This window comes from Pyrgilauda ruficollis, unplaced genomic scaffold, assembly GCF_017590135.1.
Source record: "Pyrgilauda ruficollis isolate IOZ18807 unplaced genomic scaffold, ASM1759013v1 scaffold69, whole genome shotgun sequence".
NCBI lineage: Eukaryota > Metazoa > Chordata > Aves > Passeriformes > Passeridae > Pyrgilauda > Pyrgilauda ruficollis.
The window spans coordinates 387,971-415,161 of NW_024528710.1; the positions used below are offsets into that span (position 1 = coordinate 387,971).

At 54.7% G+C, this 27,191-nt stretch overlaps 2 protein-coding genes across 2 annotated transcripts in view; both read right to left on the reverse strand.

Moving 5' to 3' along the window:
• Window positions 1-10,615: 10,615 nt before the first annotated feature.
• SUPT4H1 (SPT4 homolog, DSIF elongation factor subunit) lies at window positions 10,616-13,220 on the reverse strand. The gene is made up of 5 exons (XM_041484954.1): window positions 13,068-13,220; window positions 12,426-12,532; window positions 12,260-12,315; window positions 12,030-12,083; window positions 10,616-11,005 (listed from the first exon to the last, which is right to left on the reverse strand). Exons 1-5 carry the CDS (start codon window positions 13,143-13,145, stop codon window positions 10,938-10,940), a joined length of 363 nt encoding a protein of 120 aa, XP_041340888.1. The 5' UTR covers window positions 13,146-13,220; the 3' UTR covers window positions 10,616-10,937.
• Window positions 13,221-15,416: 2,196 nt separating this feature from the next.
• Window positions 15,417-27,191, reverse strand: part of RNF43 (ring finger protein 43) — a 56,757-nt gene continuing 44,982 nt past the window's right edge. The window contains exons 4-9 of the mRNA XM_041484903.1: window positions 26,513-26,644; window positions 25,900-26,001; window positions 25,054-25,209; window positions 24,444-24,546; window positions 22,450-23,973; window positions 15,417-16,391 (exon numbers count right to left, since the gene is read on the reverse strand). Of these exons, the coding sequence (XP_041340837.1) occupies window positions 16,348-16,391; window positions 22,450-23,973; window positions 24,444-24,546; window positions 25,054-25,209; window positions 25,900-26,001; window positions 26,513-26,644 (2,061 nt within the window). The 3' untranslated portion in view covers window positions 15,417-16,347. The remainder of the gene's footprint in view (window positions 16,392-22,449; window positions 23,974-24,443; window positions 24,547-25,053; window positions 25,210-25,899; window positions 26,002-26,512; window positions 26,645-27,191) is intronic.

The window sequence follows — 27,191 nt, forward strand, 5'->3', positions numbered from 1 at the left end:
GGCCACTTAATACCTCATCCTGGTCATAGGTGACAGTTTTGACTCATTCCCAAAGGAAGGACCCCACATCAGACCCAGTCTTGGTCACAGAGACCCCAAATGCCCTGTCCCTGCTTTTAATGCCTGGTCCACACTGCAAACCCCATCCCCCCCTCTCAAACCTCATCCTAGGCACAGAGGGTGCATTTGCTTTGACCCCATGGGGACACCTCTGCTTCCCATCGCATTCCCAACGGACCCCCTTGCCTTGTCCCCATAGAGGAGGTTCCACCTTGAGCTCCATTGCTGCCCTTCAGACCCCACCCCAGTCCCAGAGGACCCCCATGTCTGGACCCCAAGGGTAAGATCTCACCTCAAATTCCATCCTTGTCTCTCAAATCCCATCTGCATCACAGAGGGACCACCATGCCAAGTCCCCATGAGGGGACCCCACCTAAGTGGCATCCTGGACACAGAGGGCTCCTTTGCCTTGTCCCCATGGTGGCAAGCCCACGGCAAATGCCATCTGCGTGACGGGGACCCCCTGCACTGCCTCGTCCCCATGGCGGAGATCCTACGGCAATGGGTCCCTCTTGAAATGTCCTCATGGGGACCCTCCTTGTTCTTCCATCCTTTACTGCCCCATCCCTGTCCGGAGGTCACAGGAGCTCCCTGTCCTGGCACTCCGCTTGGACCCCCCCTCGCCCCATCTGCCAGACACATGGAGAACCTTCGGATGCCCCCACAGCCCTTTGGGGTTACCCGCAGGTCCCCACGATTGAGACCACCCAGCCCCAAGAGCCTCACCTGCCACACCAGTCTCCGTGTCCACCCGGTCTCGTCCTGGCTGCCGCCAAAAACCCCCTGGGTGCCACTTCTGCTTTGGGCACTTCCTGCCTCTGCCCGCCTGCCAGCACGGCACCTCCTCCCCTCCCACCCCACTGTGCCCCCCCTTACCTGTCATCGGCCCCTGGCACCCACTGCCCCCTCACGGTGGCACCACGGCTGCCGTGCCCTGGACACCCCGTGCGGCTCCCCCAGCGGGCGCCTCGCCGGTCCCCGTTACCAGCTCGGCTGCGGGCGGCTCTCGCTGGGCGCCGATGGCCCACACTGGGCGTGGGTGACCCACGCAGGTGCCAGTGGCCCACAGCGGGCCTGGAGGTGAGTGCCAGGCGCTGGTGGCCCGAGCTGGGTGCTGCTGCCAGCGTCGTGGGGCGCTGCAGGGGGTGCTGGCTGGGGAGCAATGGGCCCCTGTGGGGCGCGGGGCTGCTTTTAACCCCATCCTGCCCACGTGGCCCCACCACAGGAAGAGCCGTCACTGCGGAGCAGATAACGGTGCCGGTCCCACCCAGCGCCGCCCCACAGCCCAACCGCAGCCGGCCCAGCACCGGGCCAGGAAGCACCAGCCGGTTATGCTCTCGTGGGCTTTGCTGCTGACAGCGACAAACATGTTTGTACAAAAAAAAAAAAAAAAAAAGAAAAAAGAGGTGTTTGCACAGGGTGACAGCAACTGAATCCACCTCCCACAGCTGCTCAACTGCACTGTGGCCCCTCGTCCCATCCTAGTGGTGGGATCTGCATGGGGGCAGTTCCTGCCCATGGAGGGTCCAGCCGTCTGTGGCAGGGGCTGGCAGACTCAGGGGCTGCCTGCTCACTGGGGTGAAGCAGTGGGGACACAGGTGCCAGCGAGTCACAGTCCCTAAACCTTGCTTTAGGAAACACATGGCGCAAGCAGCTTCCTGGAGCCTCTCACCCCCTCAGGGCTTGGCAGTACCAAACTTCCCCTGGCCCCGGGCAGCTGTAGCAACCAACAGGGATGTGAGGCCCCGGGAAGAAAACCAAAAGCTGCGTTTGGAAGTTGGCACATCCAGGTCACGATGGCCCTGGTGACGATACTGGGATGGTGCTGGGACACAGAGTAGGTGGATTTTGCACGGTTAGCACCACCCCATCCCAGTGTCAGGGTAAGCCCACCACTAAACTAGATCAAAACCTACAAACTAAATCCCCAAAAGTGACCATAAATGGGGCCATGTCTGTCCCTGCACTGGTTTTCATGTGCCTCTGCAAAGGCTTCTTTTTAGGCCAATGCAATTCACATTCAACATTGATAATCTGGACAGAAATGTATAAAAAAAACTGTACTGGTGAGGTTTCCAAGATGCAGGGGAAGAGCAAAGCCAAAAATAACCAAGCAACAGCACAGGTAGAAGTGATTTGACTTGAGCTGCATGTGTGCTGATGGCAGCAGGTAAAGGAGGCTTTAGGAAAGAGAGGGAATTGGTTGGGAAACCCTTTCCAAACCAAGGCTGGTGGGAGTTTCAGTGGAAAAAAAAACAATCAGAACCCTGTGCCTTGGGCCACTAAGGGCCGCCCTGTCTCCCACCCTTCCCTGGCCCTGTGCCCATCTCCATCCCTTATGGTCATGGGGCTGGGGACACTGTGCTCCCTGTGCTGGAGAGAAATTCAGCAAGGAATGTAAATGCTGTTGGTGATGTCTTCCAGGGCCCTTGTGGCAGCTCTGAGCCCAGGAGCATCATGCTGCCTTGCCAGGGACCTGTGGTAGGCAGCCATTCATCCATGGCAGAGGCCACCATGTGCAGGCTGGGTCCATGGGGTGGCCTCCTGATGCCAGGTGACTTCAGGTGCCTCCCAGACTGGCCCTCCTGGGGACCTGAAACATGTAAATACAATTTTTGATGTGAACCACAGAATATCCTCATTTGGAAGGGATCCACAAAGATCATCAAATCCCGCTCCTTGCCCTGCACAGGACACCAAAACAATACCACCCTGTGCCTGAGAGCAGATTGTTGCCAACTCAGAGACCATCCTGGAGACATCCCCCAGTGCCATCAGCCACCTCAGTGCCATGGGACACTCCCCAGCAGTGGCGGGTGCCATCACAAAGGGTGAAAACTGCACAGGGTACAGGCAACCACACTCTTACAGCAGAGAAAGGAGCCTTTTGGGGGGCAACCAGAGAGAGATTTGGCCCCAAAGGTGCTGCTGAGGGACTTTCCCCCTGTGGCCCAGAGTCAAGGCCATGCTTCTGGCTGATGACAAACTGGTCCCTGGTAAATCCTGCAGGCTGGGAGGAGGGCACAGGGTGAGAATTTGGGCCCAGTGAAGAAACCAGAGTTTGAGGCTGACCACGAGGCAAAGCAGGATGAAAATATTTCTGAACAGAGGCGGCGGGGGGAGACTGCACCCAAGGACAAATTGTCAGGGGAGAGTGAAGCACGTGGCCAGAGCTGGGGATGTGCAGGATGACAGCAGGGAGGAAGCTGTGCCTTCCCAAAATGGGGTCCCTAGCAAGCAGAGCCCGGCCCAGCACCTGCCTGTGCTGCTGAGGGGCCATGCAGCGGGGCCACAGGCGCTTTCCCAGCAGAGAAGTGGGGAGAGGCAACGCTTCCTCTTTCCCCAGCCCAGCACAGATGGGGGATATGACATTTTGGGTCCTGGGCTGGTTTCCTTCTGCCTGCTCGGGTCTCAGAAAGGAAGAAATCAGCAGATCTGGTTCCTTGGGCTCTGACGATGTCGCTGAAAGTCTCCAACTGATTATGAACCTACCACATTCCCCAGCCATTGGTTAATTTTACTGGCTGGCAAACAAGGCTGTGGGAATTCCTACTCCAGCCCTTGGCTCTGCATCATTTGGTCCTGTTCCACTCATGTCTCTCTGAAGGAGCCCCAGGAGCTTTTTGGGGATGGGGGAAGCTGAAAGAGCTGCATTTCCTCTCCTGGGAACCTAATGAGAACATCTGATCCCCAGCTTTCCCAAGGCCTCTCTCCACACTCTGCCCACCTGCTCAGCGTCTCCCAGGGGCTTGCTGATGGACTCCGGGGTGCAGCTCTCTGAGACAAACCATGACCCCCAAGGCACCACTCCCCCACTTCTGCCTTCCCCTGCCCTCGTCTAGGGCACCCGGATGCAGGTCAGACAGTGCCACGCACCCCAAAATTTCCTGTGCATGGAGCACCGCGGGTGCCTCGTTGCCACCCTGCAGCACCGAGGTCCCCTGTGCCGCAGGGCTGTTCCTTTTCCAGTAACTCCCGCAGTATCGGGGAGCGCAGGGCAGCAGGAGCCCGAGGCCTGGGCAGCGGCGCCGCCGGGCCCAGCGCTCGGCAGGGGGAAGGGCCCTTGTCGGGCTGCGCAGCCGAGGCGCTGCGAAAGCGCTGATATTTCTTATCGGCCTTGCAGCAACTTCCCCTCCTTGCCTGCGGTTGCGGCGCTCGCTGCCGGCAGGGGAAGTGCTGCCCTCAGCCCCAGGGCTGGGAGACGAGCTCCTGCCGGCGCCTCAGCCTGGCCTGTGAACCCTGCTCGGTGGTGAGGGCACCCACCACGCTCATGTGATTCCCATCCATCCAGCACCCCAGGGCTCCATCCAGCACCCCATGGCTTCCATCCAACTGGCACCTTGTGAAGGAAGAGAGAGAGAAGGAGGAACAGGATGGTCTCGCCCAAACCCTCCCTGAGCCGCCTCCACTGCCCTGGGGCCAGCGGGAAAGTGGCCAGGTGAGCCACTGGCTGCACAGCCAAGCTGCAGCATCTCCTGACCAGGCCCCAAAGGAGCCGCAGTGTCTCAGTCAGGCCACTGTTCACACTGAAGCCTAATGACACCACATCCCGCTGAGAACCCAGGACAGAGGCACGGGGTGGGGGGCACGGATCTCTCTGCTTGACAGTGCAAAGAGTGACCTCCTAAAAGACCCCCGAACAGAGGGCTCTGAGCCCTCTCTCTTCAGGAGAGCAAATGCTAGGGACATCTGCAGCACCAAAAAAGCAGGAGTGCCAAGCACTGCCCCTGAGAGCTTTTTGGATGGGAAGAGCATTGTCTGCCACCATCATGGCAAACCTTCAAGGAAGAACTGCAGCACCCACGGCACAGCCGAAAGGCCATCCCTGCACCCAAAAGACGGACTGTGGAACCGGCGTGGGCCGAGCCCCACTTCCCCACCGGGCACGGGATGAGGCCCTGAGCGGGATGTTCGGGCAGCTCCCGGAGTGCTCCCGGCCCCACGGCCCTGCCTGCTCCCCGCCGCTGTCCCGGAGGCCGGGCGGCAGCGGGGCCGTTAAAAGTGACTCAACCAGAAACTGCCGGGGCACGGAGGCGGCGGGCGGGAGGCAAATGAGAGCGCGAAGGGAAACCTCAAAAAGGCGAAGTGACGCGGCGGGCGGGGGACACGGCGCTGGATTTGCCCAAATATGGAGAAAATCGCGGCCCGGCTGCGCCAATGGCGGGCGCGGGGCGGTTGGGCCGGGCCCGGCTCCGTCACGGCCGCCGCACCTGCTGCCGCCCGGAGGGGGAAGGGACCCCTGGGCCGGGGGCTGCAGGGGCCCCCACAGCATCCGCTGCTGCAGGTGGGCGACTCCTGGTTCCCCCTCTTCCTGGGATGGAGGATGTTGTGGGACAGAGCCCAGCAGGGATACCGGGAAGGAGACGAGAACCACGAGGCTGGGCTGTGCATTTCCCGGGGCAGGATGGGCTCAGGAGATGCAGGGCTGAGCTCTGTGGTGACAAACCCTGCTGTTCCTTGACCTTGACCCTCCAAGGCAAGGGGCAGGAATAGCTGAGCATCTCTGAGAGTGAGAGACATGGAGGAGGGGGGACAGGCACTCAGGGCTGCCAGGAAGCATCTCCCCGAAGCTGGCATTGGTGGCACCTTTCCAGGCCAGCCATGCAGTGCCAAAGCCCCCACCTGGCCAAGGGGATGGATCCTGCAGCCACTGGAATGTGTTGCCACAGGAATGTGTACCACACACCTGGGCTGTTTGGGGACCAGAGGTGCAATGTCCTTTACCAAAACAAGTCCTAGGGCTCTGTTTTGGCACTCTGGTTCTTCTGAAACTGCCCATGCAGAAGGACCATTCCCTTGAAGGGAAAAAGCTCCTTCCAGCCCAGCACCAGCATCAGCCTGGGTGACATGCAGCTGGCCAGGAGGGGGGAAGGACAAGTGCCACCTGGGATGCAGAGGGAGGTCTGGGAGAGCTGGGGATGCAGAGATACCATCAGATTCTCAAATCCCTCCCTTTGCTTTGTGCCCTCAGGAAATGTGTCCTCAGCACCCCCAGCCACCTTCAGTACCAAGCTGACTCTACTCTGCCCCTCCCAACCCTCTGCATCTCTCCCTTCCCATGATGGAGTAGACCAGGGAGGTGAAAGATCTCAGTCTAGAGGAGAGTTGGGACCCCCCACCAGACTACAGAACCCCAACTCTGTGGGCAGACCCGAGGGTCTGGAGGTGTATCCACCATGACACAGTTCAGGGCTCTTTGCAGACAGCCCTGAGCTCACAAGGGGTGGATGTTCCACTTCCAGGTGCCCTTTGCAGGCCTCTGTCAGGAACCCAGCAGTCTCTCCCCTTCACAAGGCAGAGCCTCTTCCTTCCACTGCAGTTCCTGAGGGGAAAGCACCCAGAGGACCCATCATGCATCGGAGCTCCCTGTTTCCTCATAGATCCCCCGAGCAGGGAACACATCCCAGTTCCTTGCCCACCTGCCTCCATCCCGGTGCACCAAGGACCCCTTGGGATGGGCACATGGCAGCTGGGTCCTGTTCCTGCCATGCTTTGAGAGCTCTTGTAGCTTGCCCCCTCCCCACTCCCCCCCCAAAAAAACTTGCCTCCCTCCTGCTGCTGCTCAGATCTGGCCCTGGGTGCCTCCTCTCCCCACATCAGACAGAGGGGCCTCGGCCCTGTGCCCTGACATGGAGGTGACAGGCAGGATGGGGCACCCATTCCTGGCATGCCCCAGACTTTGCCATCCTCACTACAGCAGCATTTCACTCCAGGTACCAGGACAACTCAGGTCATCTTCCCCATCACCTCCGCCTGCCAAGGTCTCCTCAGCCAGTTTCCAAGGAAAACAGTCTTAAGTGGGGATCCGTTTGGGGCTTTTCCCCCACCCCTACCACCTGTCCCCAAGGGTTTCCACATTCCTGAGGTAACCAGTTCCCCCAGGCACACAGGGTGTCCAAAAGGCTCCTGGGAAAGTCCAAGTCCACACTGCGAGCCAGTGAAGCAGGTGAAAGTGGATTTAGAGTGAAGCCTAAACCTGAGCATCCTGCAGAGGCAGGCCCTGGGCTGCTGCAAGAGTTACATCTCTTGTCCCACAGGCCTGTTGGGAATTCCCAAGGTCCATCTTCTGCCCAGACTGCAACCCAGCAAGCCTGAAGAATTCTCAGAGAGTAGGAGCACCTCTCTATGAGGAAGGGCTGAGAGAATTGGAATTGTTCAGCATGGAAAAAGAAGCTTCAGGGTGACCTAACTATGGCCTTCCAATACCTGAAGGGAAATTACAGGAAAGATGAAGAGAGACAATTTACAAAGGCCTGGGTTAGATGGGATGTTGGGAAGGAATTCTACCCTGCAAGGGTGAGAAAGCACAGGGTGCCCAGAGAAGCTGTGGCTGCCCCTGGAAGTGTCCAAGGCCAGGCTGGACGGGGCTTGGAGCAGCCTGGGACAGTGGAAGGTGTCCCTGCCCATGGCAAGGTAAGGAAGAAGACGGTCTTTAAAGTTCCTTCCAGCCCAAACCATTCCATGATTCCATGATGCTGTTGCCAGCGCCAGCAACACCTCAATGTACCAGGACAGAGCAGCCCTGGGGGCAGAATGGGGGGATCTCCCTGCCTCGGCCCCTGGGCAGGGCCCAGTGTGCTCTCGTACACGTTCCCCCTCACCTGAAGCCCGGGTGGCCCAAGTGCGGCCGGGGGCCGCCCTGGCCCGGCTGGGGCAGGTCCCTGTCCCCGGGCAGCGCCGGAGGGGCCCCGCGCAGGTGGGGACGGGCATTTCCCGGCAGCTGCCTCTGCAGACGCACCGAGGGCTCTGCGGTTTGGAAAGTCGCTTTTCTCGTCCGCAGAGAGAGCCGGGGTATCGGTTCTCAAAACCCGCACGAAAATCCACCGGCTCGTGTTTCCTGTCCCGCTGCCGAGGCTGCCCTGGCCCTGCCGCCTAGATCTGCCGGGCTGTTCGGGTGCCAAACCTGCAGCATTTTGGGGCCTAGCTGAAACATTTGAGCGTCATTTGGTGCAGGGGGAGGAGCCGTCCTGACTCATATCTCAGCTCCCAGCCCGCTGACGCTTTTCTCTCCCGATTGCCACTCTGGCTGCTGCCGCACATTTTTCCTCCAGTTTCTTCAACGTGAGAGCTCCCTGCCCTACTTTTTGCAGTGAATAAAGCTCCGCATCGTTTGCTTTTTTTCTCGTACATACCCCAGACAGCTCCGGGGCTGGAGTCGCACTGAAGGGCTGCTTTTGGGAGCCTTGCGGGAGCAGAGGATCACCGGGGCTGCGCGGTGTGAGGGATCTCGCAGGGAATGGGCTCAGGGGCCAGCCTGGTGAGACGCACCGCGTTCTAGGAAGCACTACAGGCACAGGAGGTGCAGCTTTCGAGGGCCACCACCTTCATTTTCCTCACTGGGGTGGATCCTTTGCATCTGCACTGCAGCTCCGGTCAGTCTTAGCTCTGCATATCCTGGAGCACTTGGGTTTCTAGCAAGGGATGAGGTCTCTGCAGGGTTTCCAGACCCCTTCAGTTTCCCCAAGAGGCACAGTGGCAGGGCACACTGCTCCCTGGGGACAATTTCCTAAGCAAAGTTCCCAGCCCTGAGCGGTGACTGCAACTTCCCAGGAAGGGAGATGAGAACCACGGAGCCTCAGCCCCACAGCAACCCCAGCCAAACAAGCCCATCCTGCTCAGGGTCCTGTGCAGAGCCCTCTTGTCACCTCCTTTGCATCATGGGCCAGGGGACAAGGGTCCTGATGTGGCTCCAGCCTTGAATCAGCTCCAGCATGGCCATTCCCTGCAGACAGCTGGATTGAAAGGTGCTATGAAACAACGCAGAAAATGCCGTGAAACAGCAGAAAATTAAGCTTGTGCCTCAGTCGGTCTCCAGCAGTTGCCCAGCCCCAGCACAAGACCGTGCTGCCACCCCGTGGCACTGCCAGCGTGAGGCTCCCCGGGCACGGCACGGCAGGGGGGTGGATCTGTCATCCAACATCCTCCCAGCCTGGCTGGAGCCAAACCCTTGCCCCCCAAAACCATCTCCAGCCAGCTGGAGAAAGAGCCACCAGCCTCATCCTCCTTGTCCCCTTCCATCCTGAACGTGTCAGGCTGCCCAGACAGCCCATGGCTGCAGCTTTCCCAGACCATTCCACAGGGGATAAATGCATCTGGGGTGATCCCAGGTTATCCTGTGTCACTCATGGCACAGGTGGGCCAAAATTGCCCTCCAGGGCCCAGAGGTGCATGCCCAGAATGCCTAAACCCGAGCATCCTGCAGAGGCAGGCCCTGGGTTGCTGCAAGAGTTACATCTCTTGTCCCACAGGCCTGTTGGGAATTCCCAAGGTCCATCTTCTGCCCAGACTGCAACCCAGCAAGCCTGAAGAATGATTCACCAGTCAGCTCAAGGGCTTTGATTTCACCAGGGATGTGTGAAAGCCATGGTCAACTCCCCCTTTTGATTGCAGAACCGAACCTGCTGCTTTCTGTACCCAAGAGGAGAGCCCAACCCGCAGACCAGGGCCGATGTGCTCTCAGTTCTTTCCACAAAAGGTGACCTGCACCTGGAGACGTTTGCTGGAGCTCAGAGCCCAGCAAGGACTTGACTTGGCCCTGATCTGCACTGAGTAAATACTCATTACTTACCATCACATCTGCAAGGGCCCATGCAAAAGGTGTCTTAAGGCACCTTCCCCTCCAGCCTCCCTGTGTTCCAGGCTTCTCCCATCACATTTCTGCTGCAGATCTCCACAGGAGGCCTTGTCTGACCTGGGGCACCTGGGACTCATTTCTCATGGCCAACTCTACAAACTAGAGCAATGCAGAGAGGGCATCTACTCTGCACTCCTGGCAGTGCGACTCTTCAGCCAGTCCTGAATTCCCTGTGCTGCAGCTGCTCTCATCCCAGACCAAGTGCAATTTGCAGGCTCTACTTCCATTACTTGTCTCCAGCAAACAAGACTTGAGCTTTCCAGCTCCAGGATTCTTTCAGGGAGAAAAAAAAAAAAAAAAAAGGTTATTTCACAGAGCTACTGATGGAGGACTTGGCCCTTCTTGATCGATGGGTGCTGCTGAACTGAAACAAAGTAATTCAAGAAGGCCAAATCCCTCAGGAGTTCAAGTGTTACAGACACTTGAGAGCTGACACTTGTAACAGTCAGATCTGCAGAACACAAGGCTGGGTGAGCATTTCCACCCCTGCTTGTCCACCCCACCCATGTGCAAGGCCTGGTGCTGCCTCCCAACCACACCCGCAATGGGCTAGTCCTGCTCTGCCTGCCCTGGAGCCCAGAAAGAGCCAGTTTCCATGGTCCTGGAAGCTCCATCCTGCTACTGCATCCCTTGTACAGGACCTGCAGGCCCAGGGCTCTGTGACCTCCATGTAACCAACTCCACAGGAAGCCTGGCCATCACCATATCTGCTCCATCCAGCTGGCAGCTGCAGGTTTCCCCCATGGAAGGACACCTCACACAGCCAGGGCAGGACCTCGCCCTCAAGGCAGGAATGTGGCCCATGTGACAATCGCAGGCTCCGCAGCAGCGTGGCACAGGCAGGGGGGTGAGTGTGAGCCCCTCCATCTCACCACCCTGCAGTGGTGAAACCAGTGACAGAGCGACAGCTGGACCCAGCCCTGAGCAGGCAGTGGGCTTTATTGAACTATTTACATAGCTATTTCCCAAATCCCCTCTTTCCCACACCAACTGTAAAAAAGCTTGAGCATCATGATCAGACACCCTTTCCCAGCTCTACACACACCCTCCCCACTGTCAAGACTTAGACAAATGTCTGTGGTCTGTGGTGTGGTTCAGTCCAGAGGTGCTGAGCAAGGGGAGCTGAGCCAGCACATTCTGAATCCAGCCCTACTTCCCTACAGGATAAAGCTCAGAGGTTTTGGAGCGGTGCCCACTGCATTTTCCATGCAGCACTGGGATCTCCAGGCAGCGCAAGGGCCCTTCAGGTTTTTATGGCTGTGTCCCGAGACTTGTAGGCCACGCCACGGCTCTTCAGCTCTCGGACGATCCCTGCAGCAAGGAGACAAACACATTTCAGTCTTCTCCTGGAATGAGGAGCCCTGGGAACATTTGGTGGTTCTGTCATGTAGAACTGGACAATCACCTTCATTTCACACAATCATGGAATATGCTAAGTTGGAAGAGAGGGACGCACAAGGATCATGGGAGTCTGCCCTGGCCCTGCACAGACACCCCAACAATCCCACCCTGTTCATCCCTGGGAGCAGTGTGCAAATGCTCCTGGAGCTCTGCCAGCCTCGGGGCTGTGCCCATTCCCTGGGCAGCCTGGGCAGTGCCCAGCACCCTCTGGGGGAAGAACCTTTCCCTGAGATCCCATTTAAATAACCCTGGGTATTTCAGATGTGTCTGGGCTGTGTCAAAAGGCCTCAGCTTCTGGCCTCATGATGTTTCCAGCTCCTTCCCAATGCAGAGCCCAGTCAGAAATAAGAAACCTGGGATTCCAAACACAGGCATAGCTTTTACCCCAAGGGTTTGGGATTCACTCCTGGGTTAGGAGTCTACTCTGGGGCTACATACCGGGCAGGAACTCAGCTGGATGGATGATGCCCTTTTCTGCATTCCAGAGATGAAGCAAATCCTCTGCACCCTCCACTCCATTTGTAAACATATAAACGCACCATGGCATAAGCCCTTAGTGCAGGAGGAGGGGGGTACTCACTGGGATTGCCACAACAGCACCCCATCCTGCAAAACCCTTTTCTATGAACAAAACCACATGCTATCCTGGATCTGAATGGTTTGAGATGTGCCCACTTTCCAGAATCACTCATTAATCCCAGTTTATGCCTCTGATAGCCAGGCTTTAGTCAGCAGCTTACAATGTAGACTTCTGGCAGGTGCAGTGCTGAACCCTGAAACTCCCTCTCAAGTCCAACACCTCTTCGCAGTCACCTTTGCTGATCCCATCACACCTTTGCTGATCTTATCACACCTTTGCTGATCCCATCACCCACATGGCATGTTCCCTGTGCAGTGTTCAGATCCCCAAACCCCGACTCCATCACACAGGTACCTTGGGGCAGGCGGCCGGTCACAGACACTGCATAGACACCTGGCTTGAAGGTACCTGCAGGAAATAAAACCCCAAGTTACCCCACATGGAGCAGCCAGGTGGGAATCCTCAACCTGTGCAGATGTCCCCTCATTGCGGGGACAGAATTCCTTCCACAGCCCAACCAGCAGTTCCCACTGCCCCTGAGAAGGGTTTGCAGAGAAGGGATTTCCAGCTCCCAAATTACTCACTGATCCGCTGCCACTTGGAGACCCAGCTATCCTCAGGGCTCATCATGGTGATGATCCTGCAGGAGGGATGGCAGTGAGGGGACATCTCCTGGCTGGGTGACCCCACAGTGCCACTTTGGCATCCCCAGGCTCCTGGGGGACCGAGGCCAGGCCCAGGCCCACTCACCCATCAAAGGAGGAGCTGGTGCAGTCATAGACCATCTCGCGGTTGCCCTTCATCTGCAGATACGTCTCGCAATTGTCACAGCCATCATACTCGAACTGGTCAATGGTCTAAGGGAACACGGGTGTCGGGGACCGGGACCAGTCAGGGGCCGGGGAAATGGAGGGAACCCCGGGAAGGAGGGCTCAGGGCCAGGGCCGGGGCGGATGGGAAGCGACCAGAGGCTGCAGGAGGCAGGGGAGGGAGAGAGGCCCGGGCAGGGAAGGGCCGCGGCAGGAGCGGGAAGGCCGGGCCGGGGTCGAAGGGACAGACCAGGCGAGGGAAGGACCAGGAAGGTCCAGGCCAGGGAGGGGGGCCTGGGCCGGGAAGGGCCGGGACAAAGAGGGCCAAAACGGGCGGGGAAAGGACCGGGAACGGCAGAAAGGCTCGGGCCGGGGCCGAGAGGAAATAGAGCCGGCGCAGGGAAGGGCCGGGGCCAGAGCGAGGAGGCCCGAGCCGACGTGGGGGGCTGGGACAGGGAGCGCCGAGGCCGGGGAGAAGGGCCCGGCCCGGGCTGCAAGGCTTAAGCCGGGCGGAGGAAGGTCCGGAACCGGCGGGGAGCAACCCCTGTGCCGGCCCCTGTCCCTGTCCCCTTCCCGGTCCCACCTTGACGAGGGAGCAGAGCAGGCAGGCGCGCAGGTGCCGCAGGTCCTTGGGGACGGTCTCCAGCGAGATCGCGGCCATCGCTGCCCCGCTCCCATTCTGCGGCTGCGCAGCGGCTCCGGACCCGCCCCGGGAACGGGAACGGGAACGGCTCCGAACTCGCCCCGGCCCTGGACCCGCCCCGGAGGGCGGAGTTTCTGTCACGGCCCGGGCCCGGGTCCCTCCCCGCGGGCTCCTCCGCCAGCGCAGCCCAATGCACAAAGAACAACCGCAGGCAGCAGACCGGTACATGGATAAATATATTAGTAAATAAATATATTTCTGAGCACATCAGCACATATTCACACATCTTTGTGTTCATCGGACATAAATACACAGTTTTGCATATATATAAAACGTATTCTTTTTTTTTTTTTTCTGTGTGTGGTCTTTTTTTTTTTTCCCTGGGTCATAATTTATTCCCAAACCCCGAGAGCCAGGATAGACTCAGCAAAAAAAAAAAACCAACCACAAACGAAACAAAAAGCAAGAACAAAATGAACTAATATTCACATTTCCAGAGGATATGAAGAATTTTTGCAGGAGGGGATATCCAGCCAGCCTGACCATATGCCCAGTTCAGGAGGTGGGAGCTCCTGGGAAGGGGGGACACAGCAAAAGGACTGGGCCTTCAGTTTGGATAGAGGGAGCTTGGGATGCTCTGGCTTCCATCAGTTTTTGGCTGTGACTTGGGATGCAAAGAAGGAAAATAAGCTCTGCATCACTGCAGGAATGCTGGAGAAATTCCATGGTGGAACCCACAATCACCGAGCACTCAAAAGCATCACCCAGAAGCAAGAGGTGAAGAACTGTGAGGAACCATTCCCTATTTTCTCAGATACTGCTTCTTCCCTTCCAGGCAGCCAAGGATAGTCATCCATCTACTGAAGAGGAACTTTCAAACTCAAGTTCCCAGACAGTTCCTCCCTGTCCTCCCCCCGAGCCCCCACTGAGGCAGACCTGCACTCCAGCATCTCCTACGTGAACAGGAGCAGCAGCATAAGGTCGGGGAAGGGAGACATCTGGAAGCAGGAGCTGCCCTGGCAGCCTGGTACTAGTGCAGTGGGGAGTGGAGAGGGTGCAGCTTTCCCAAAGAAGCTTGTGGCTCACAAATTCAGCAATTTCCTCTTCTGTTAGGGGTAAGGAGGGAAAAACAGGACTTTAGAGCTGCACTTGTTCTTTTGAGCAGTGAAATGCATCCCTGCAGGCTCTCTGCCTTCCTGACTCCTAAAAAAAGCAGCGAGAGCACCCTGACTTCATGACCCTCCCCCTCTACTAAGCCTTCAAGCCCTCCAGGATGGTCAAGGACACAGGGAGCTGGTTCACACAAGCCACACACCAGGAGCACAAGAAGCCGAATGAGGTGAATCCAGAGCCACTCCTGGATTTTTCCTCTAGTTTATGACTGACTTCCCTGCACAGGAGAAAACTTTCAGAGCTTGTGTCTTCTGCTTGTGCTGTAGGACAAACAAGAATCTGGAAAGGTCTGTATGTAATTCTGCTGGGTTCTTTGATGAAAGAAACTCAGCTCTTCCCTAGACAGAAAGGTCCCACAGGGGCTTGGTCACAAGGAGACAAGGAATGAGGACTACAAGAGAATAATGCTGGCTTTAAAACAGTGCTATTGGCTGATCACTTGACTGTCAGGGACTGATTAGCAGCTGGGACAAAGATGCCTTTTTCAAGGATTAAGGGCAGCAAACCCCGTAAAAAGCTTTCCCACCAACAAAAGAAGGCAGAGGATTATCCTGAACTGGGACTGCATCACCAGAGTGGCTCTCTTGAGAAGCTGCTGCTTCAAAGGAAGACATGGGAAGGTTTACTGAGCAGATGGGAAAGTCTGTCCCTACATCAAGTTGCAAATTGTTAAGCGTTATCTTTAGCTCCAGTGTTGTATCCTCACCAATGCTTCCTTGTGCTTGGAAGCACTTGGTGCCACAGAAACGTGCATTTCACATGGGAATCTGGCTGGTTCTTTGGCCTGACTGCTCATTTAGGGCAATGAATCTGATGGGAATTCTCTGCTGTTTGAAAGCTGCATGGGTTCTGTATGTTTTGAATTTGGCAGGTTTTATTTTGCTTGAATGTCTGCAAATTATGAGATGTAGGAATTAAGAACTAGTGACATTCAGAAAAACCCAAAATATTCATAAATGGGGGAGTGGGGGAACATAATAAACTAGAGCCTGATGATTTCTCAAGTTTTCTCCCTGAATCATCAAAATGTTGGAAAAGACAGAAAAATAATTTTGAAGGATTTCAGGAGTCTCAGAACATGAAGTTAAGGCTGGGTGATGGACAGGGCTCTGCTCTGCGTTTATTATGGAAGCTTTTGCTGGGAATTTTTGCTGTGTCTTGGAGCAATGAGAGGAAGGAGAGAAGCAGGAGCCACATGAACTCCAGGATTTTGTATGACTCCTGTGATGGGGACATCTAAGATATGTTTGAAATATGCTCTTAAAAGGGCTGGCCATGACAGCTATTTGAGGGTAGGTGGAGGAGTCAGGGGGTGAGTGAGAGACTTTGTTCACATTGCCAGATGAGAGGGTGGATTCTTTGCAATGGAAAGAGTCTGACCCAGCTCCTTCCCAGAAATGCTGACGTCCCTGTGTCTTCCCCTCTCCCGCTGCTGGCAAACAGTCAGTGGCTGAGACGGCGTCAGCTGAGGGACACTGAGGTGACCAAAAGTGATGAGAGCTCTTGGTTTCCACTGAAGTCAGAAGCAGCACCTTGCAGGGCAGGCCTGTGAGCGGTGAGATGGAGAATAGCTTGTTCCTGTGTCTGAAATAAGCATGGAAAAGTTAATTGAAGAAATCTGGCTTTTGACCTAAGTGAGGAAATGAAGTCAGGAGCTACCAGGCCACAGAAAGTAATTTCTGCAGCTTTTGGTCTCGAAGGCTTGTTTATTTTTGCAGTGTTTAGCAAAACCTTCTGTGGCATGAACACGCCAAAATAGCAGCTTGCACTCACTCGGTGAGCTCTTCCTGGGAGCCCTGCCCAGCTCGGAGCGGTGCCATGGGATGACGAGGGGCTGCCTGTGCCTCCAGAGGAGACAGGCCTGGACAGCAGGGCTCTGTCTGTGTGACCGTCGGGCCGTGGGGACGTGTCAGGAGACCACGAGTGGCCCGTTGCTCTTGCCAGTCTGTGTCTCAGCAAGGCAGGGCTGGGCAGAGCCAGATGTGAGCAGCTCCATCAACATCTGTGTCCACTCCAAGTCCCACCGAGCAAAGAGGCCAGTGTTTTATTAAACCGAATGTTCATGGACATCCTGGACCTCCTCTTCAAATCCTGCATTCAAAGAAAAGGACAAAGAAAAGTGTCAGCTACACCTGGCTGAACATTCCCAGCCTCTGCAGCAGCTGGGGCCTTGACCCTGCAATCCAGAGAACAAATGCTGCAGGAAAAACCACTAAGTGAAAGCCACTAAAAAAGCCACTAAGCCACTAAAACAGGCTCCCCAGGGAACGGTCCCAGCCCTGAGGCTGCCAGAGCTCCAGGAGCGTTTGAACAACGCTCCCAGAGATGCACAGGCTGGGATTGCTGTAGTGTCCTGGGCAAGGCCAGGGACTGGATGATCCTTGTGGGTCCCTTCCAATTCAGAATATTGCATGATTCTAGGAAGTTTCAGTTTTTCAGAGGGAATTTTCTGGCCACCTCCCAGCCAATTTATTCCTCTACGGTGAAGTACAACAAAATCTTAAGATAAGACATCAAGCTACTCCTTATATATTTCAGAGGAGGCAGGCTAAGGGACCCTAGGATTCACATACTGCTAGGTGTTTGCTTTTGAGGCTTTTTTATGTTTGCTCTTTGTGAAAACCTGTACAGCTCATTCAAGAATTATTAGGAACAGAAAACAACACCAATTCATATCTCACAGAGCCGGGGGCAACAGAAACTCCAGGCAGTAAGAGCAGAGAGCAGTGAAGCAAGACAGGAATGACATATGTTCCACAGTGTTCGAGAGGTTGCACAAATTGCTTCTGAGCCCAGCTCAGGTCCAGGCTCTTGCCGGCCCCTTCTGCCTGGAGAATTATTGATAGGCAGGTGCTGAGTAGTTTACTTGGAACCATCCAACAAAAGGGCTGCCTAAAAAGGTGCACCCAAGTCACTGCTCCAGACAGCCCCTTTCTCTCTACGTCACTGCCTGTTGTCACACACACCACAGTCCCTTCCCAGATGTCTCTCAAGCCTGCCCAGAACTCTTACACAAGGTCAGCATAGCCCAGCAAAGGCATACAGGCATTATTCTTCCTATCTCCCTTTTCCTGAATGTTTCTGAGATCAAAGGAAAGAAATGCCCTCTTAAAGATTCATTGAGGGCAATTTAAAACAGCTTTTCAAAACAGTCACAACAAATTCTTGTCGGTTATACATCACCTATGTATCTGCTCCAGCTGTAGGAGCAGAGCCTTGAAAATTAAACATGTGTGAAGAAAACAAACAAATGAGATTCTGCTTGGGAAAGCGTACCTAACCATGTAGGAAAATGAATGCACATGGTGTTATACATGTACACATGTGTGCAAGCATGGCCATAGTACCTGAAGATGGAGTTTAAGCATCTCTTGCATTTCAGACTTGAGTCACAAGTATGTGGACTAAACCACTTCCAACTGCTTCCCCTGTCACCAGCTTATGTGCAACCCAAAAAGAGACCATCCAGCTTCAAGCCCTCTGTGTTCACATGCCTTCAGTCTCAAATAGCGTTACAGTATTTTCTGAAAGCTGTGTCTGCATAAGTGTCCCCTGCTTGTGCTAAGAAAAGATCATGAACTGGGAGAGGTGAGAGAACCTTGGCTGGTGGATTGGCCATGGCACGGCAACGACCTGGAGCACACCTTTATGACACCACAGAAATCGTGTTCTTTGGGTGTTAGGTTTTAAGGGTGGTCTTTTTTTGCCCGCTAATCCCTTTCCCCCTCCCTAGTAAGGTTAAAAGATGTGGCAGGAAAAGGGACTCAGGATGAGCAGGAGGGAAGAGAGGGGGAGGATGTCGAGTGCACTGCAGGAGGTGAGCTTTCTCAGGGAGAGAAGTCAAGAGATTTCATCAGCCTGTGCTGGAGTAATGTGGCTGTTCTGGGATGCTTCCTGGGTGTGCCAGGGCAGTTCAGGAAGCCATCCAGCTGGAATTCACTCCCAGCTGTCTGTCTTCCCATAAGAGGATCCATCAGCATTACTCCAGGATTGATTCTCCAGGACACGACTCCCAGGTGTGGTCTCTCCAGGTAACAGAAGAGTCAGGGATGCACCTTTATGCAAAGCCCACCAAGAATGGCTGATGGAGATGCTCAAGGAAGAGGCATAAACTCCAAGATCATGCAAGGCTCTTTGGCATCATCCACAGCGTTATTCCCTTGATGCCAGAGCATGGCACTGCCTGCACTAGTGGAATTTCTCCAGGGGCTGTGCACCAAGATTCAGCCTCACCTGGCAGCTGGGTGAGGTTAGCACACACCTGGAGGGTGCTGCATCCCACAGGAGAACCAGCAGCTTCTGGAAGCCCTGGTTCAGGAACTTCCTGAGCCAGAGGGTGGATTTGCATCTCTGCATTTGCTACCTCTTGATCTGGGCTCTCGAAACCATTTTACTTCTGGCATCTACATCCCGGGGGCTACCAGCACCAGTTTTGCTACACACCATGTGTTGCCTTTTGGGTGTTTTAAAGCTTCTGGCTCCCATTTGATGCCATCAGTTACTTTGTTCTAAGTACTCTCTTGTCTGCCTTCTCTTCTTCTCTCCTTACTTCATAACCTCTCTTCCAAATTCTCTGCTAATCACTTTTTTCCCACACAAAATTCTCACTATTCTTTCTATTTTCTCAGAAAAAAACATTGCTGGGATTGTACCAGATCCTTCCAAGGGGGCAGAAATTATTTCCCTTTCTTTCTCCACCCTTTTTGATGATCAGGAGCTGTGAGATCACCACAGGCTTACACAGCTGCATAAAGGCACTTTCTGCTTGTTCCACATAGTTCCCATCCAGCTAATGATAATCATAATAATAACAACACTAATGATAACAACAACATTGTGATTTTTACTTAATAGTGGCTCTGCTCATGTGTGGCATTTTGTGCTACTTACAGGGGATTTCATCCACCACTCTCTCACTCAAAAGATCAGCAGCAGGAGATCCTCCTGTAACACTCTGTATCCAGTTTTAATGCTTGACATCCTGATGGATTTTATATGTTATACACTTTGCTATCTCCTCTCCTTGTCCAGGATATTTATGAGCTTGCTGGAAGGTTCACACAGTTGCAAAACTCCATTTCTCTCTTTCTCTGAGTAATTTCCCTCCATTAAGTCTGATCTGCACTTGTCTCCTTTTTCAGTGAGTTATTTACCTGTGGGAGCACCTTCCCTTTTATCTTTTCAGAGCTTCCGTCCCCTAAAAGATCTGCTAGGTGTTATCTCTCCCTACAAAAACTGGGCTGCCTCCTCCCCTGGTTTTCACATTCAGCCATGTGCCTACAAGTCAGACCCTGTATTTGAATTTTTAACAATTTGCTTGGCTGGAAAGTCAGGCTCATCATTCTGTGGCTTCAGCTATTTCCAGCTGATATTGCCCTCAGCCCTTCCTCCTCGGTCTGGGCATGGATAAGAGATTGCAGTCCACATTCAGGATTTATCAGCTGTGTGCTCGAGCCCTGCAGGATGCCCAGTGGGTAATCTGTACCCCTGGCAATTTGTTACTCTCCACTATATTTCAGAAGTGCTCAAACTGATGATTTCATTCATGAGGGATTCTGCCCCTCCTGCCCTGAATGGAGTTGTGCCAGATGAGAACCTCCCTGAGCACTCCCCTGGTGACCACTAATGCAATAAAGGCATTTTGCTCTTCTGCTCTGCACTTACAGCTCCTGAACATCCCTCAGACTTCTGTTACTCCCTAGATCTGAAAAACCCCAGGCAGCCTTCTCCCTTCCAAATCAGCTGAAACTGTTTGCATTAATAGTCTGCTTTACACAAGCTGTTCACAGCAGTATTTCCTGGCCTGTCTCTCCATGGCTCTGTACTTCACTTGGCATCCAGCTCTGTTCTGATTTCCTTCTCCTGCCACACCTTGGCTCTGGAGCAGCAGTTTCCAAGTGCCCTCTCTGGCCTGCTGCTTGACCAGCCCTTTTCTGGGGTTGTGCATGATCCCTGTTCCCAAAAGCATCTTTTGACTGCTTATTTTAGCAATATCCTCAAGACTCTCCTGTCTATGTAGCCTCCTCTTTGCAGCCTGTGCTGACGCAGTGTTATAAGCCTAATGCCACCCTCCTTCTACTCGGGGGCAATTTGTGTCACTCGTTACTGGACTTCACACTCTTCTTAGTGCAGTGTCTCTCCCATGCCACCAGAAGAGACACACACTTCCCTCTCTGTAATTTCACCTAGGAATTACAGGGTCCCACTGTTTGCTTTTCTTTTAAACTGGGTTTCTGAAAAGTTTATGTCAAAACTTTAATTTAAAGCTGGAGTTTCTAATTCATCCACTTATATTTTTAGCCTTATGCTATTTATCTGGAGGCAGAGATGCATTTTTCCTTGGTCTCCTTGTCTGTGTTTTGTGTCCTGCTTGCATGGGACTGTCTGCTGAGATTGTTCTTTGCTCTTTTTAACTTCTCTATTGATTTATACCTTTCTCAAGATAAAGAACCAATGTGATTATAATTCAGAGGTTATGTCAACCAATGTTTTCAGCTTGGTGACTTTTCTGCATAAGCCCTGCACAAGCTCTGTGCTCTGTCCTCTGCCCTTAATAAAGTTAAATCTGAATCTGTGTAGTCACTCAATCTTGCAAGGGAATTCTGACTCTCTGCGTGGCCCTGAAAGCATCCATAGAAGCTACTGCAGTAAACAGACATAGATTCATAGCACTTTCAGATACATTGGTCCTTCTACCTGCTGGAATGGGGAGGGAAGAGGAAATGAAGGCTTGGTGTGCTTGGCAAAGCAGCTGGCACTGGCTCTGGGTGGGGTCAGAGGGTCATGAGGAGGTGGGCACAGACTGGGGCCACTGGGACCATTTCCAAAGACACAGAAGCATCCCGGCATGGACCTTGCAATGCATAGCACCCTGTGTTAGGTGCACAGACTCCTGCTCTTGAAGCCCTCCCAGATTCATTTGGGAGCTCAAAGCAAGCCCTGAGCAGCCTGCCCTGAGCCAGGAGGGCTCTGCCCATGCAGGGTACCCGGGGAGGGCATCAGCACTCCGAGCTCCCTGCAACCAGAGACATCTCTGACCTGATGCTCCTTATCTCTCCAAACACCAGCATCCCTCCAGGTCTTGGAAGAACCTCCCTATCACCTATGTGCAGTGTCAGACACTTCTGCACCTGGGAAAAATATCTGTTTCTGGGAGTCGGGGGGGCCAGAAGGCTGCAGGGAGCCGGGACCATGCCCATCCAGCCTCCCCTGCCCCGCTGCCTCCACAGGACCGGCAGCCTGGGTGTGGGGTGGGGCTGGATAGACAAGCACTGGGAGGAAGTAATTATCTCTGTGGCACAATGGGCACAGTGAGTCACAAGTTTAAGGCCAGTGTTATAACAGAAATTAGACAGCCAGATCTGTGTTTGGTACCTAAATCAAAAGGATTTGCCCGAGGACCTGCAATGAGTCAGAGGCAGGGCGAGGAAGGGAGCCAGGCTCTGCTCCCAGCCAGCACCTGTCCCTGCTGACTTGCAGGTTGCTGCCTTCAGAGGACCTGAGAGAGCAAGACCTGGGAGCTAAACTCAGGTTCTTTCAAAGACACTCGTCTCAAAGACATTTTCCCTCTCTTTGTGAGAGAGCGCAGCAGTTAGGCAGAGGGCCAAACTTTAATTACATCTGATTTCCAAAAGACTCTAAAAAGCAACTCCCACGCAACAGAGGCAGGTGAGAAATGAGGGATGTGCAAATCAAGCAACTCAATTAGTCTGTTCTACTACCCCAGGCCACACACACTTCCTTTCTCACTGATTCCAGTTAGCTGGGCTTGGCTAAAACAACTGGAGGCCAAAAAGCCTCAATCGTAACAACTCTGCCAGTAAGACACCCAAAACTGGTACAAGGACACTGAAAAACATGGTCCCACCCCTTCCTATGGGAGATATTCCAGCTGCTAGAGATGTTCAATTAGAATTAGCCACCTTATTTCTCAGTTGTAGTATTTCAGGGTTTGGTGCACTCTTTAACACACGTGCTCATCATTCAGGCCACCACCCTCACAGGTGAGCTCTGGAATGCTCCTGCAGTCAGTGCTCCTGTAGGAAAACCCATCAGGAAGGTACCAGGTGTCCTGACAGCTGGAGTTCCTTCAGCAAACCCCCTCCTCATTCATCTGCTTGCTGCCAGGAGAGGCGAAGGCCAGACTTACCCTGACCACCGTGCTGAGATGGGCAGTGAAGGCGGACACTCAGACTGTGTCTGGGGGTGCACGTCCCTGAGAATTCTGCAGGAACTGAGCGGTTTCTCTCCCGTCCTGATAACCCCTCCTCCTGCTTCCTCAGCTCGGAGCTGGACTGTGGCACTAAACACTTCCAGAGTGGCTGGGAGCCGCTGGGCAGGGGAGCGCTTGGGATCAGGGGCTGGGCTTCGGGAGAGCAGCGGTAGCCAGCGGGGTGGCTGGGAGGAAGGTGAGTGTTGCAGGCTCCAGGCTCGGCTGAGTCCTTGGGCAGGAGAGCGGGGTCGGGCTCCAGGGGACACTTTCTTTTCCTTCGGTGATGCCTGCTCTGTAAGCTGTGTCTGGAGGGCAGCAGGACAGGGGGTGTGCCAGCTGCTCCCAATTGTCTGTTGGCATCTACACTGAAGTCCAGCCTGTTTGGAGAAGCAGAAGGGGCATGAGGGGTCTCCTGGCCTTCTTGGGGACAGGCTGGCTGGCCTGCTGGAGCTGCCTCCTGCAGCACGGCACTGCTTTCCAGAGGTTGCTGTGAGTGATGGCTTTTCTCAGCCCTCTTTTGTGTCCGAGCACTGTGGAAGGCAACCTTGGCCCCAGAATACCGGGATTTGCGTGGCCCGGGCCCCTGCCCGGCCCGCCCAGGGGGACACTCCACGTCCTGCCTGTAGTGATGGTGCTGGTGGTGGTGGTAGTGGACGTGGCTGAGCACCTGGGGCTTGGCCGGAGCAGCCCCTCCGGGCACCATCAGGTCCAAGGACCGGGGCCGCCTCTCCCTGGGCAGCTGCAGCTGCTCCTGGCCGTGGTCTGTGGTGGGGCCCTCAGAGCTGCAGTACACGAAGGGATCATAGTCGCTGCTGAGGGAACTGCGGAACGTGGAGCAGCTGCCATGGATGCCCTGCAGGCTGACATCTGTGCAGTTCAACATGGAGTCACTGGAAGAGCCATGGCAGGGCCCCGAGCTGGAGTCGCTGCCTGGCCCGTCGGCCAGGTACCCGCTGTGCTCTGTGAGATAGCTCTCCCCAGAGCCACTGCTGTTGTGCTGGTGCCCATGGCCAAGCCCTCGGCGCAGGGTGGGCACACGGTGCTGCTTCTGTGCCACAACTGCCTTGGGTGCCAGACAGGGGGGCTGAGGCTGAAGGGGACATGTCCTGTGGGGTGGCAGCGCCTGCCTGCATGCGGAGGGGCTGGGGTGCTGCTGCCCCAGCAAGCCCGGGGCCAGCGGGGCCACGTGGCCACAGGCCAGCAGGGAGGTGGCTGGTCTGTAGGGCATGTAGTGGATGGTGCCAAAATCCATCTGGGAGAGCTCTGGAGAGTGGAAGAAGGGGTTGCCGTGGGATGGCTCTGGAGGAAAGCTCCTGAGGTTCCTCTGAGGATATGCTTGTGGGAGGTGGTAAAGGGCATGTCCCGGATGCTGGCGGAAAAGGTGGAGTCGCCGCCCAGGCTCCATGTCCTGAGGGACCAGCCTGGAGCTGGCAGCCATGGCCTGGTCCCCTGAGTCTCTGGCTGTGGAGAAAGAAGGGAGTATACAGCATACATCCCACAGCCCAGAAGGGAGTATCCAGCACACGTCCCACAGCCCACCTGCAGCAACCCTGGCACTGATGCTCCACTGCCCTCCCACCATGGCCCCACGTCCCACCCATATTCTGCAACTCCTTGCTGCCACCACCAAACCACCCTGACGGTCCTGCACACTCTCCCTGCTGCCGCGACCCCCAGATCCCACCTTCCCTTCCCCACAGGTCTCAGGACTGGAATCCTTCCTCTTGATCCCAGCCCAAGCCCATCACCTTGCTGTACCCTGGTGGGCTCACAGGCAAGGGAGTCCTCTCCATGCACACAGTCCCCTGTCCATTCTGTGCACAGGGACACGAGGACCTGCTAATCCATCTCCCAAGAGTAACTGGAGCTCCTGGGCACAATCCTGCACCCAACCCTGTCCTCAGCCAGGAAATGCTGTGTCTGAGCCCTACCAAGAATATTGAACATGCAAAGCGGACATGTGTGGTGTTGCTGCAGCCAAGGGTCAACACAGTCCCGATGGAACTCGTGGGAACACGAGATGATCCGCAGTTCCTAGAAAGAAGTGGAGAGGAGGAGGATGAGCAAGAAGAACCATGTTCCAAGACCTGGATGGGTCCTTCCTGATGGAAGTGAGCCTTGAAGGACGGACACATGTCTAACAGTGAGGGATCTGCAGCCCTCCTCAGATCCCTCCCCACATGTGCATGGAGGAGGCTGTGGAGCACCTCCAGTCCTTCTCTGTGAACATCCAGAGTGGTGCAAGCCCTTGGGAATAGGGAGATTTCAGGCTGGGTGCTCTGGAGCAGCAAACCCAATTTCAACATGGGCATTCTACCCCACAGCCACAGCTGGAGACCTGCCTGGAGACATGACTTCAGCAGAAGCTTTATAGCCCAGGAGCAGGCACACCTCATGGATGCAATCCCTTTCCAGCACTCAGGAGTTCAGAAGGAAGTATCTCACAGGCCTCCGGCTCCTGCCATGCTCAGCTCCTGCTGCTGACCCCCCCCAACCAGGGAAGCCAGAGCCATGAGTGCAGCAGTCCTGCCCAAACCCTACCTGCCCCTCGCTGAACTCCTCGAGGCAGATGGCACAGACCGGGGCGGAGCTGCAGCTGCTGGCCGAGTCCCAGCGCGGGGCCGGCCGCGCCCGGGGCTGGTAGCGGCGTGTGGCCAGTTGCCCAATGGCCTGCAGGGTCTGCTGCTGCACCGAGTCCTGCAGAGACAGACGGGGCTTGAGGAGAGGCTCAGCCTTACTCTGCCCTCCCATATTCAAAATGGGATTATCAGAAACGTGGGGACGATACCCATCTGCAGAGGTGACTTTCTAGCTAAGCTCAACCAGAGTAGGCTTTGTCACCAGCAGGAGACATCTGGCCCTAGACATTCAAATCACTCAGCAGCGCTGAATTTTTGATCCCCAAAGGATTGTCTCTCTATAGGACAAATGGGATAGTCTCAAATATGGAAATACATCTGACTCTAGGAAGATGATTATTTAATTTGTTAATTTCTATTAGGAATACTAAATCATACAATCATAGAATCAAGGAATGGATTTGATTAGAAGGGACCTTAAAGCTCATCTTATTCCACTCTCCTGCCAAGGGCAGGGACATCTTCCACTATCTCAGGGTGCTCCAAGCCCCATCCAACCTGGCCTTGGACACTTCCAAGGATCCAGGGGCAACCAACAGCTTCTCTGGGCAACCTGTGCCATGTTCTCACCACCCTCACCTCACAGGGAAGAATTTCTTCCCACTTCTAATCTAAATCTCTCCTCTTAGTTTAAAACTGTTCTCCCTGTCCTATCACTCTCTGCCCATTTCCCCTCCCAAAAGGTGTCTGTTCCTGCTTTTCCTGTATTCCTGTTTGCTCAGACACGTCTGCTCCATGAGATCCCTACCTGAGTCCTGTTCAGCTGGCACTTGGTGCGGACAACAAAAATCAAAATGATGACGACCACAGTGCTGACCACTGTGAGAAGAATCCACACATCGTAGTCTGGCTGTTGGATAAAGCAAGACAGAAATTATTCTTGTGTGGAAATTACTCTTGGTGGAAGTTAGAGGCTGAGGGAATCGCCATCTCTTCTGGACCATCAGTCTTGGGAAACCTAATCCTTTTGCCAAGCTCCTCCTCTTCGTTCTTTACAGGTAAAATTAAAAATGGTTCAGTCTTTTCTGCACATCCATACAAGAACAGAGTATCTGTGTCTTGCAGCATCTCAGCTCCCTTGAGACCATGGTTTAAGGCAGCACAAGATGAGAAAATCAAGGCTTGGTCTTACTTGAAGAGACAGAGAATCCCCTTGCCCCACTCATGACATTAAAGCAAAAGAAACTAAGTAAGCTGAAAATGCTTTTGAGCTTTTACTTGCAGCAGGTCTGAATGCTAAAGACCATTCCTGCAAGAGGCCATGATCTCCATCCCTGAGGAGGAAAGCTCAGCCTCTCTGGGAAAGCCTAGAAGGTTGGGAGGGAGGATACAGGAGGCAGTGGGAATCATGTGTCTCTCACCCAAGCTGGTGGCTCCTTGACCTCTATCTTCACGTGGGCCTCTCTGTTCTTGTTCACAACGCCCATGAGGAGCTCAGCGTCGTGGCCCCTGATTAGGACCACAGGCTGGCTCAGGCCTCTGGGCTTCCTCAGCTGCAAAGAAACAAACACAGTGAGGGCTGATCCAAAACAGCCTGAAACAAGGCATGTCCATTCCTCATGATACTTCTTGCAACACTTCAGAGACTGAACTGCTCCCCCAAGTTTACACTATCCCTCTATGATGAATCAGATGGATGTTTCTCTTTTATCAATTTTCCAGCATGGATTTCTTCATTTTCCCTGCTGGTGACTCCTCATGCACAACCAGCCATTTCTTGATGTCTCTTGAGCTCCTTTCAAGCCCCTGTGCAAGAGCTCTTGGTCCCTCCTCTTCTCTGTGAAAGTGCCAACAGCACTGCTGAGTGCTGCCTTCACCACAGAAATGCTTCCTCTGCTCTGGATCCATCCAGTTCCCCTCCTCCCCAAGGATATACTGCTTGTCACACCGGCAGTTTTCCATTGTGGTCCAGGCAGCACGGCACAGGCTGGTTCAGCAGGTGTGCGAGCCTGCTCTCCTCCACACTGACCTGGATCAGGGTGGCCATCAGACCCAGTAACCCCTTCCCATACCCTGGGGGAATCCAAAGGTCGGTGGACA

Bases quoted from the DNA above. Each gene is read 5' to 3' on its own strand.
- SUPT4H1 (XM_041484954.1), bottom strand. From the start codon at position 13,145: ATGGCCGCGATCTCGCTGGAGACCGTCCCCAAGGACCTGCGGCACCTG. The intron at 12,316-12,425 runs GTGAGTGGGCCT...TCCCTCCTGCAG, and splicing joins ACCAGCTCCTCCTTTGATGG to GATCATCACCATGATGAGCC. The intron at 11,006-12,029 runs GTACCTGTGTGA...TCCTTGCTGCAG, and splicing joins GACCGGCCGCCTGCCCCAAG to GGATCGTCCGAGAGCTGAAG.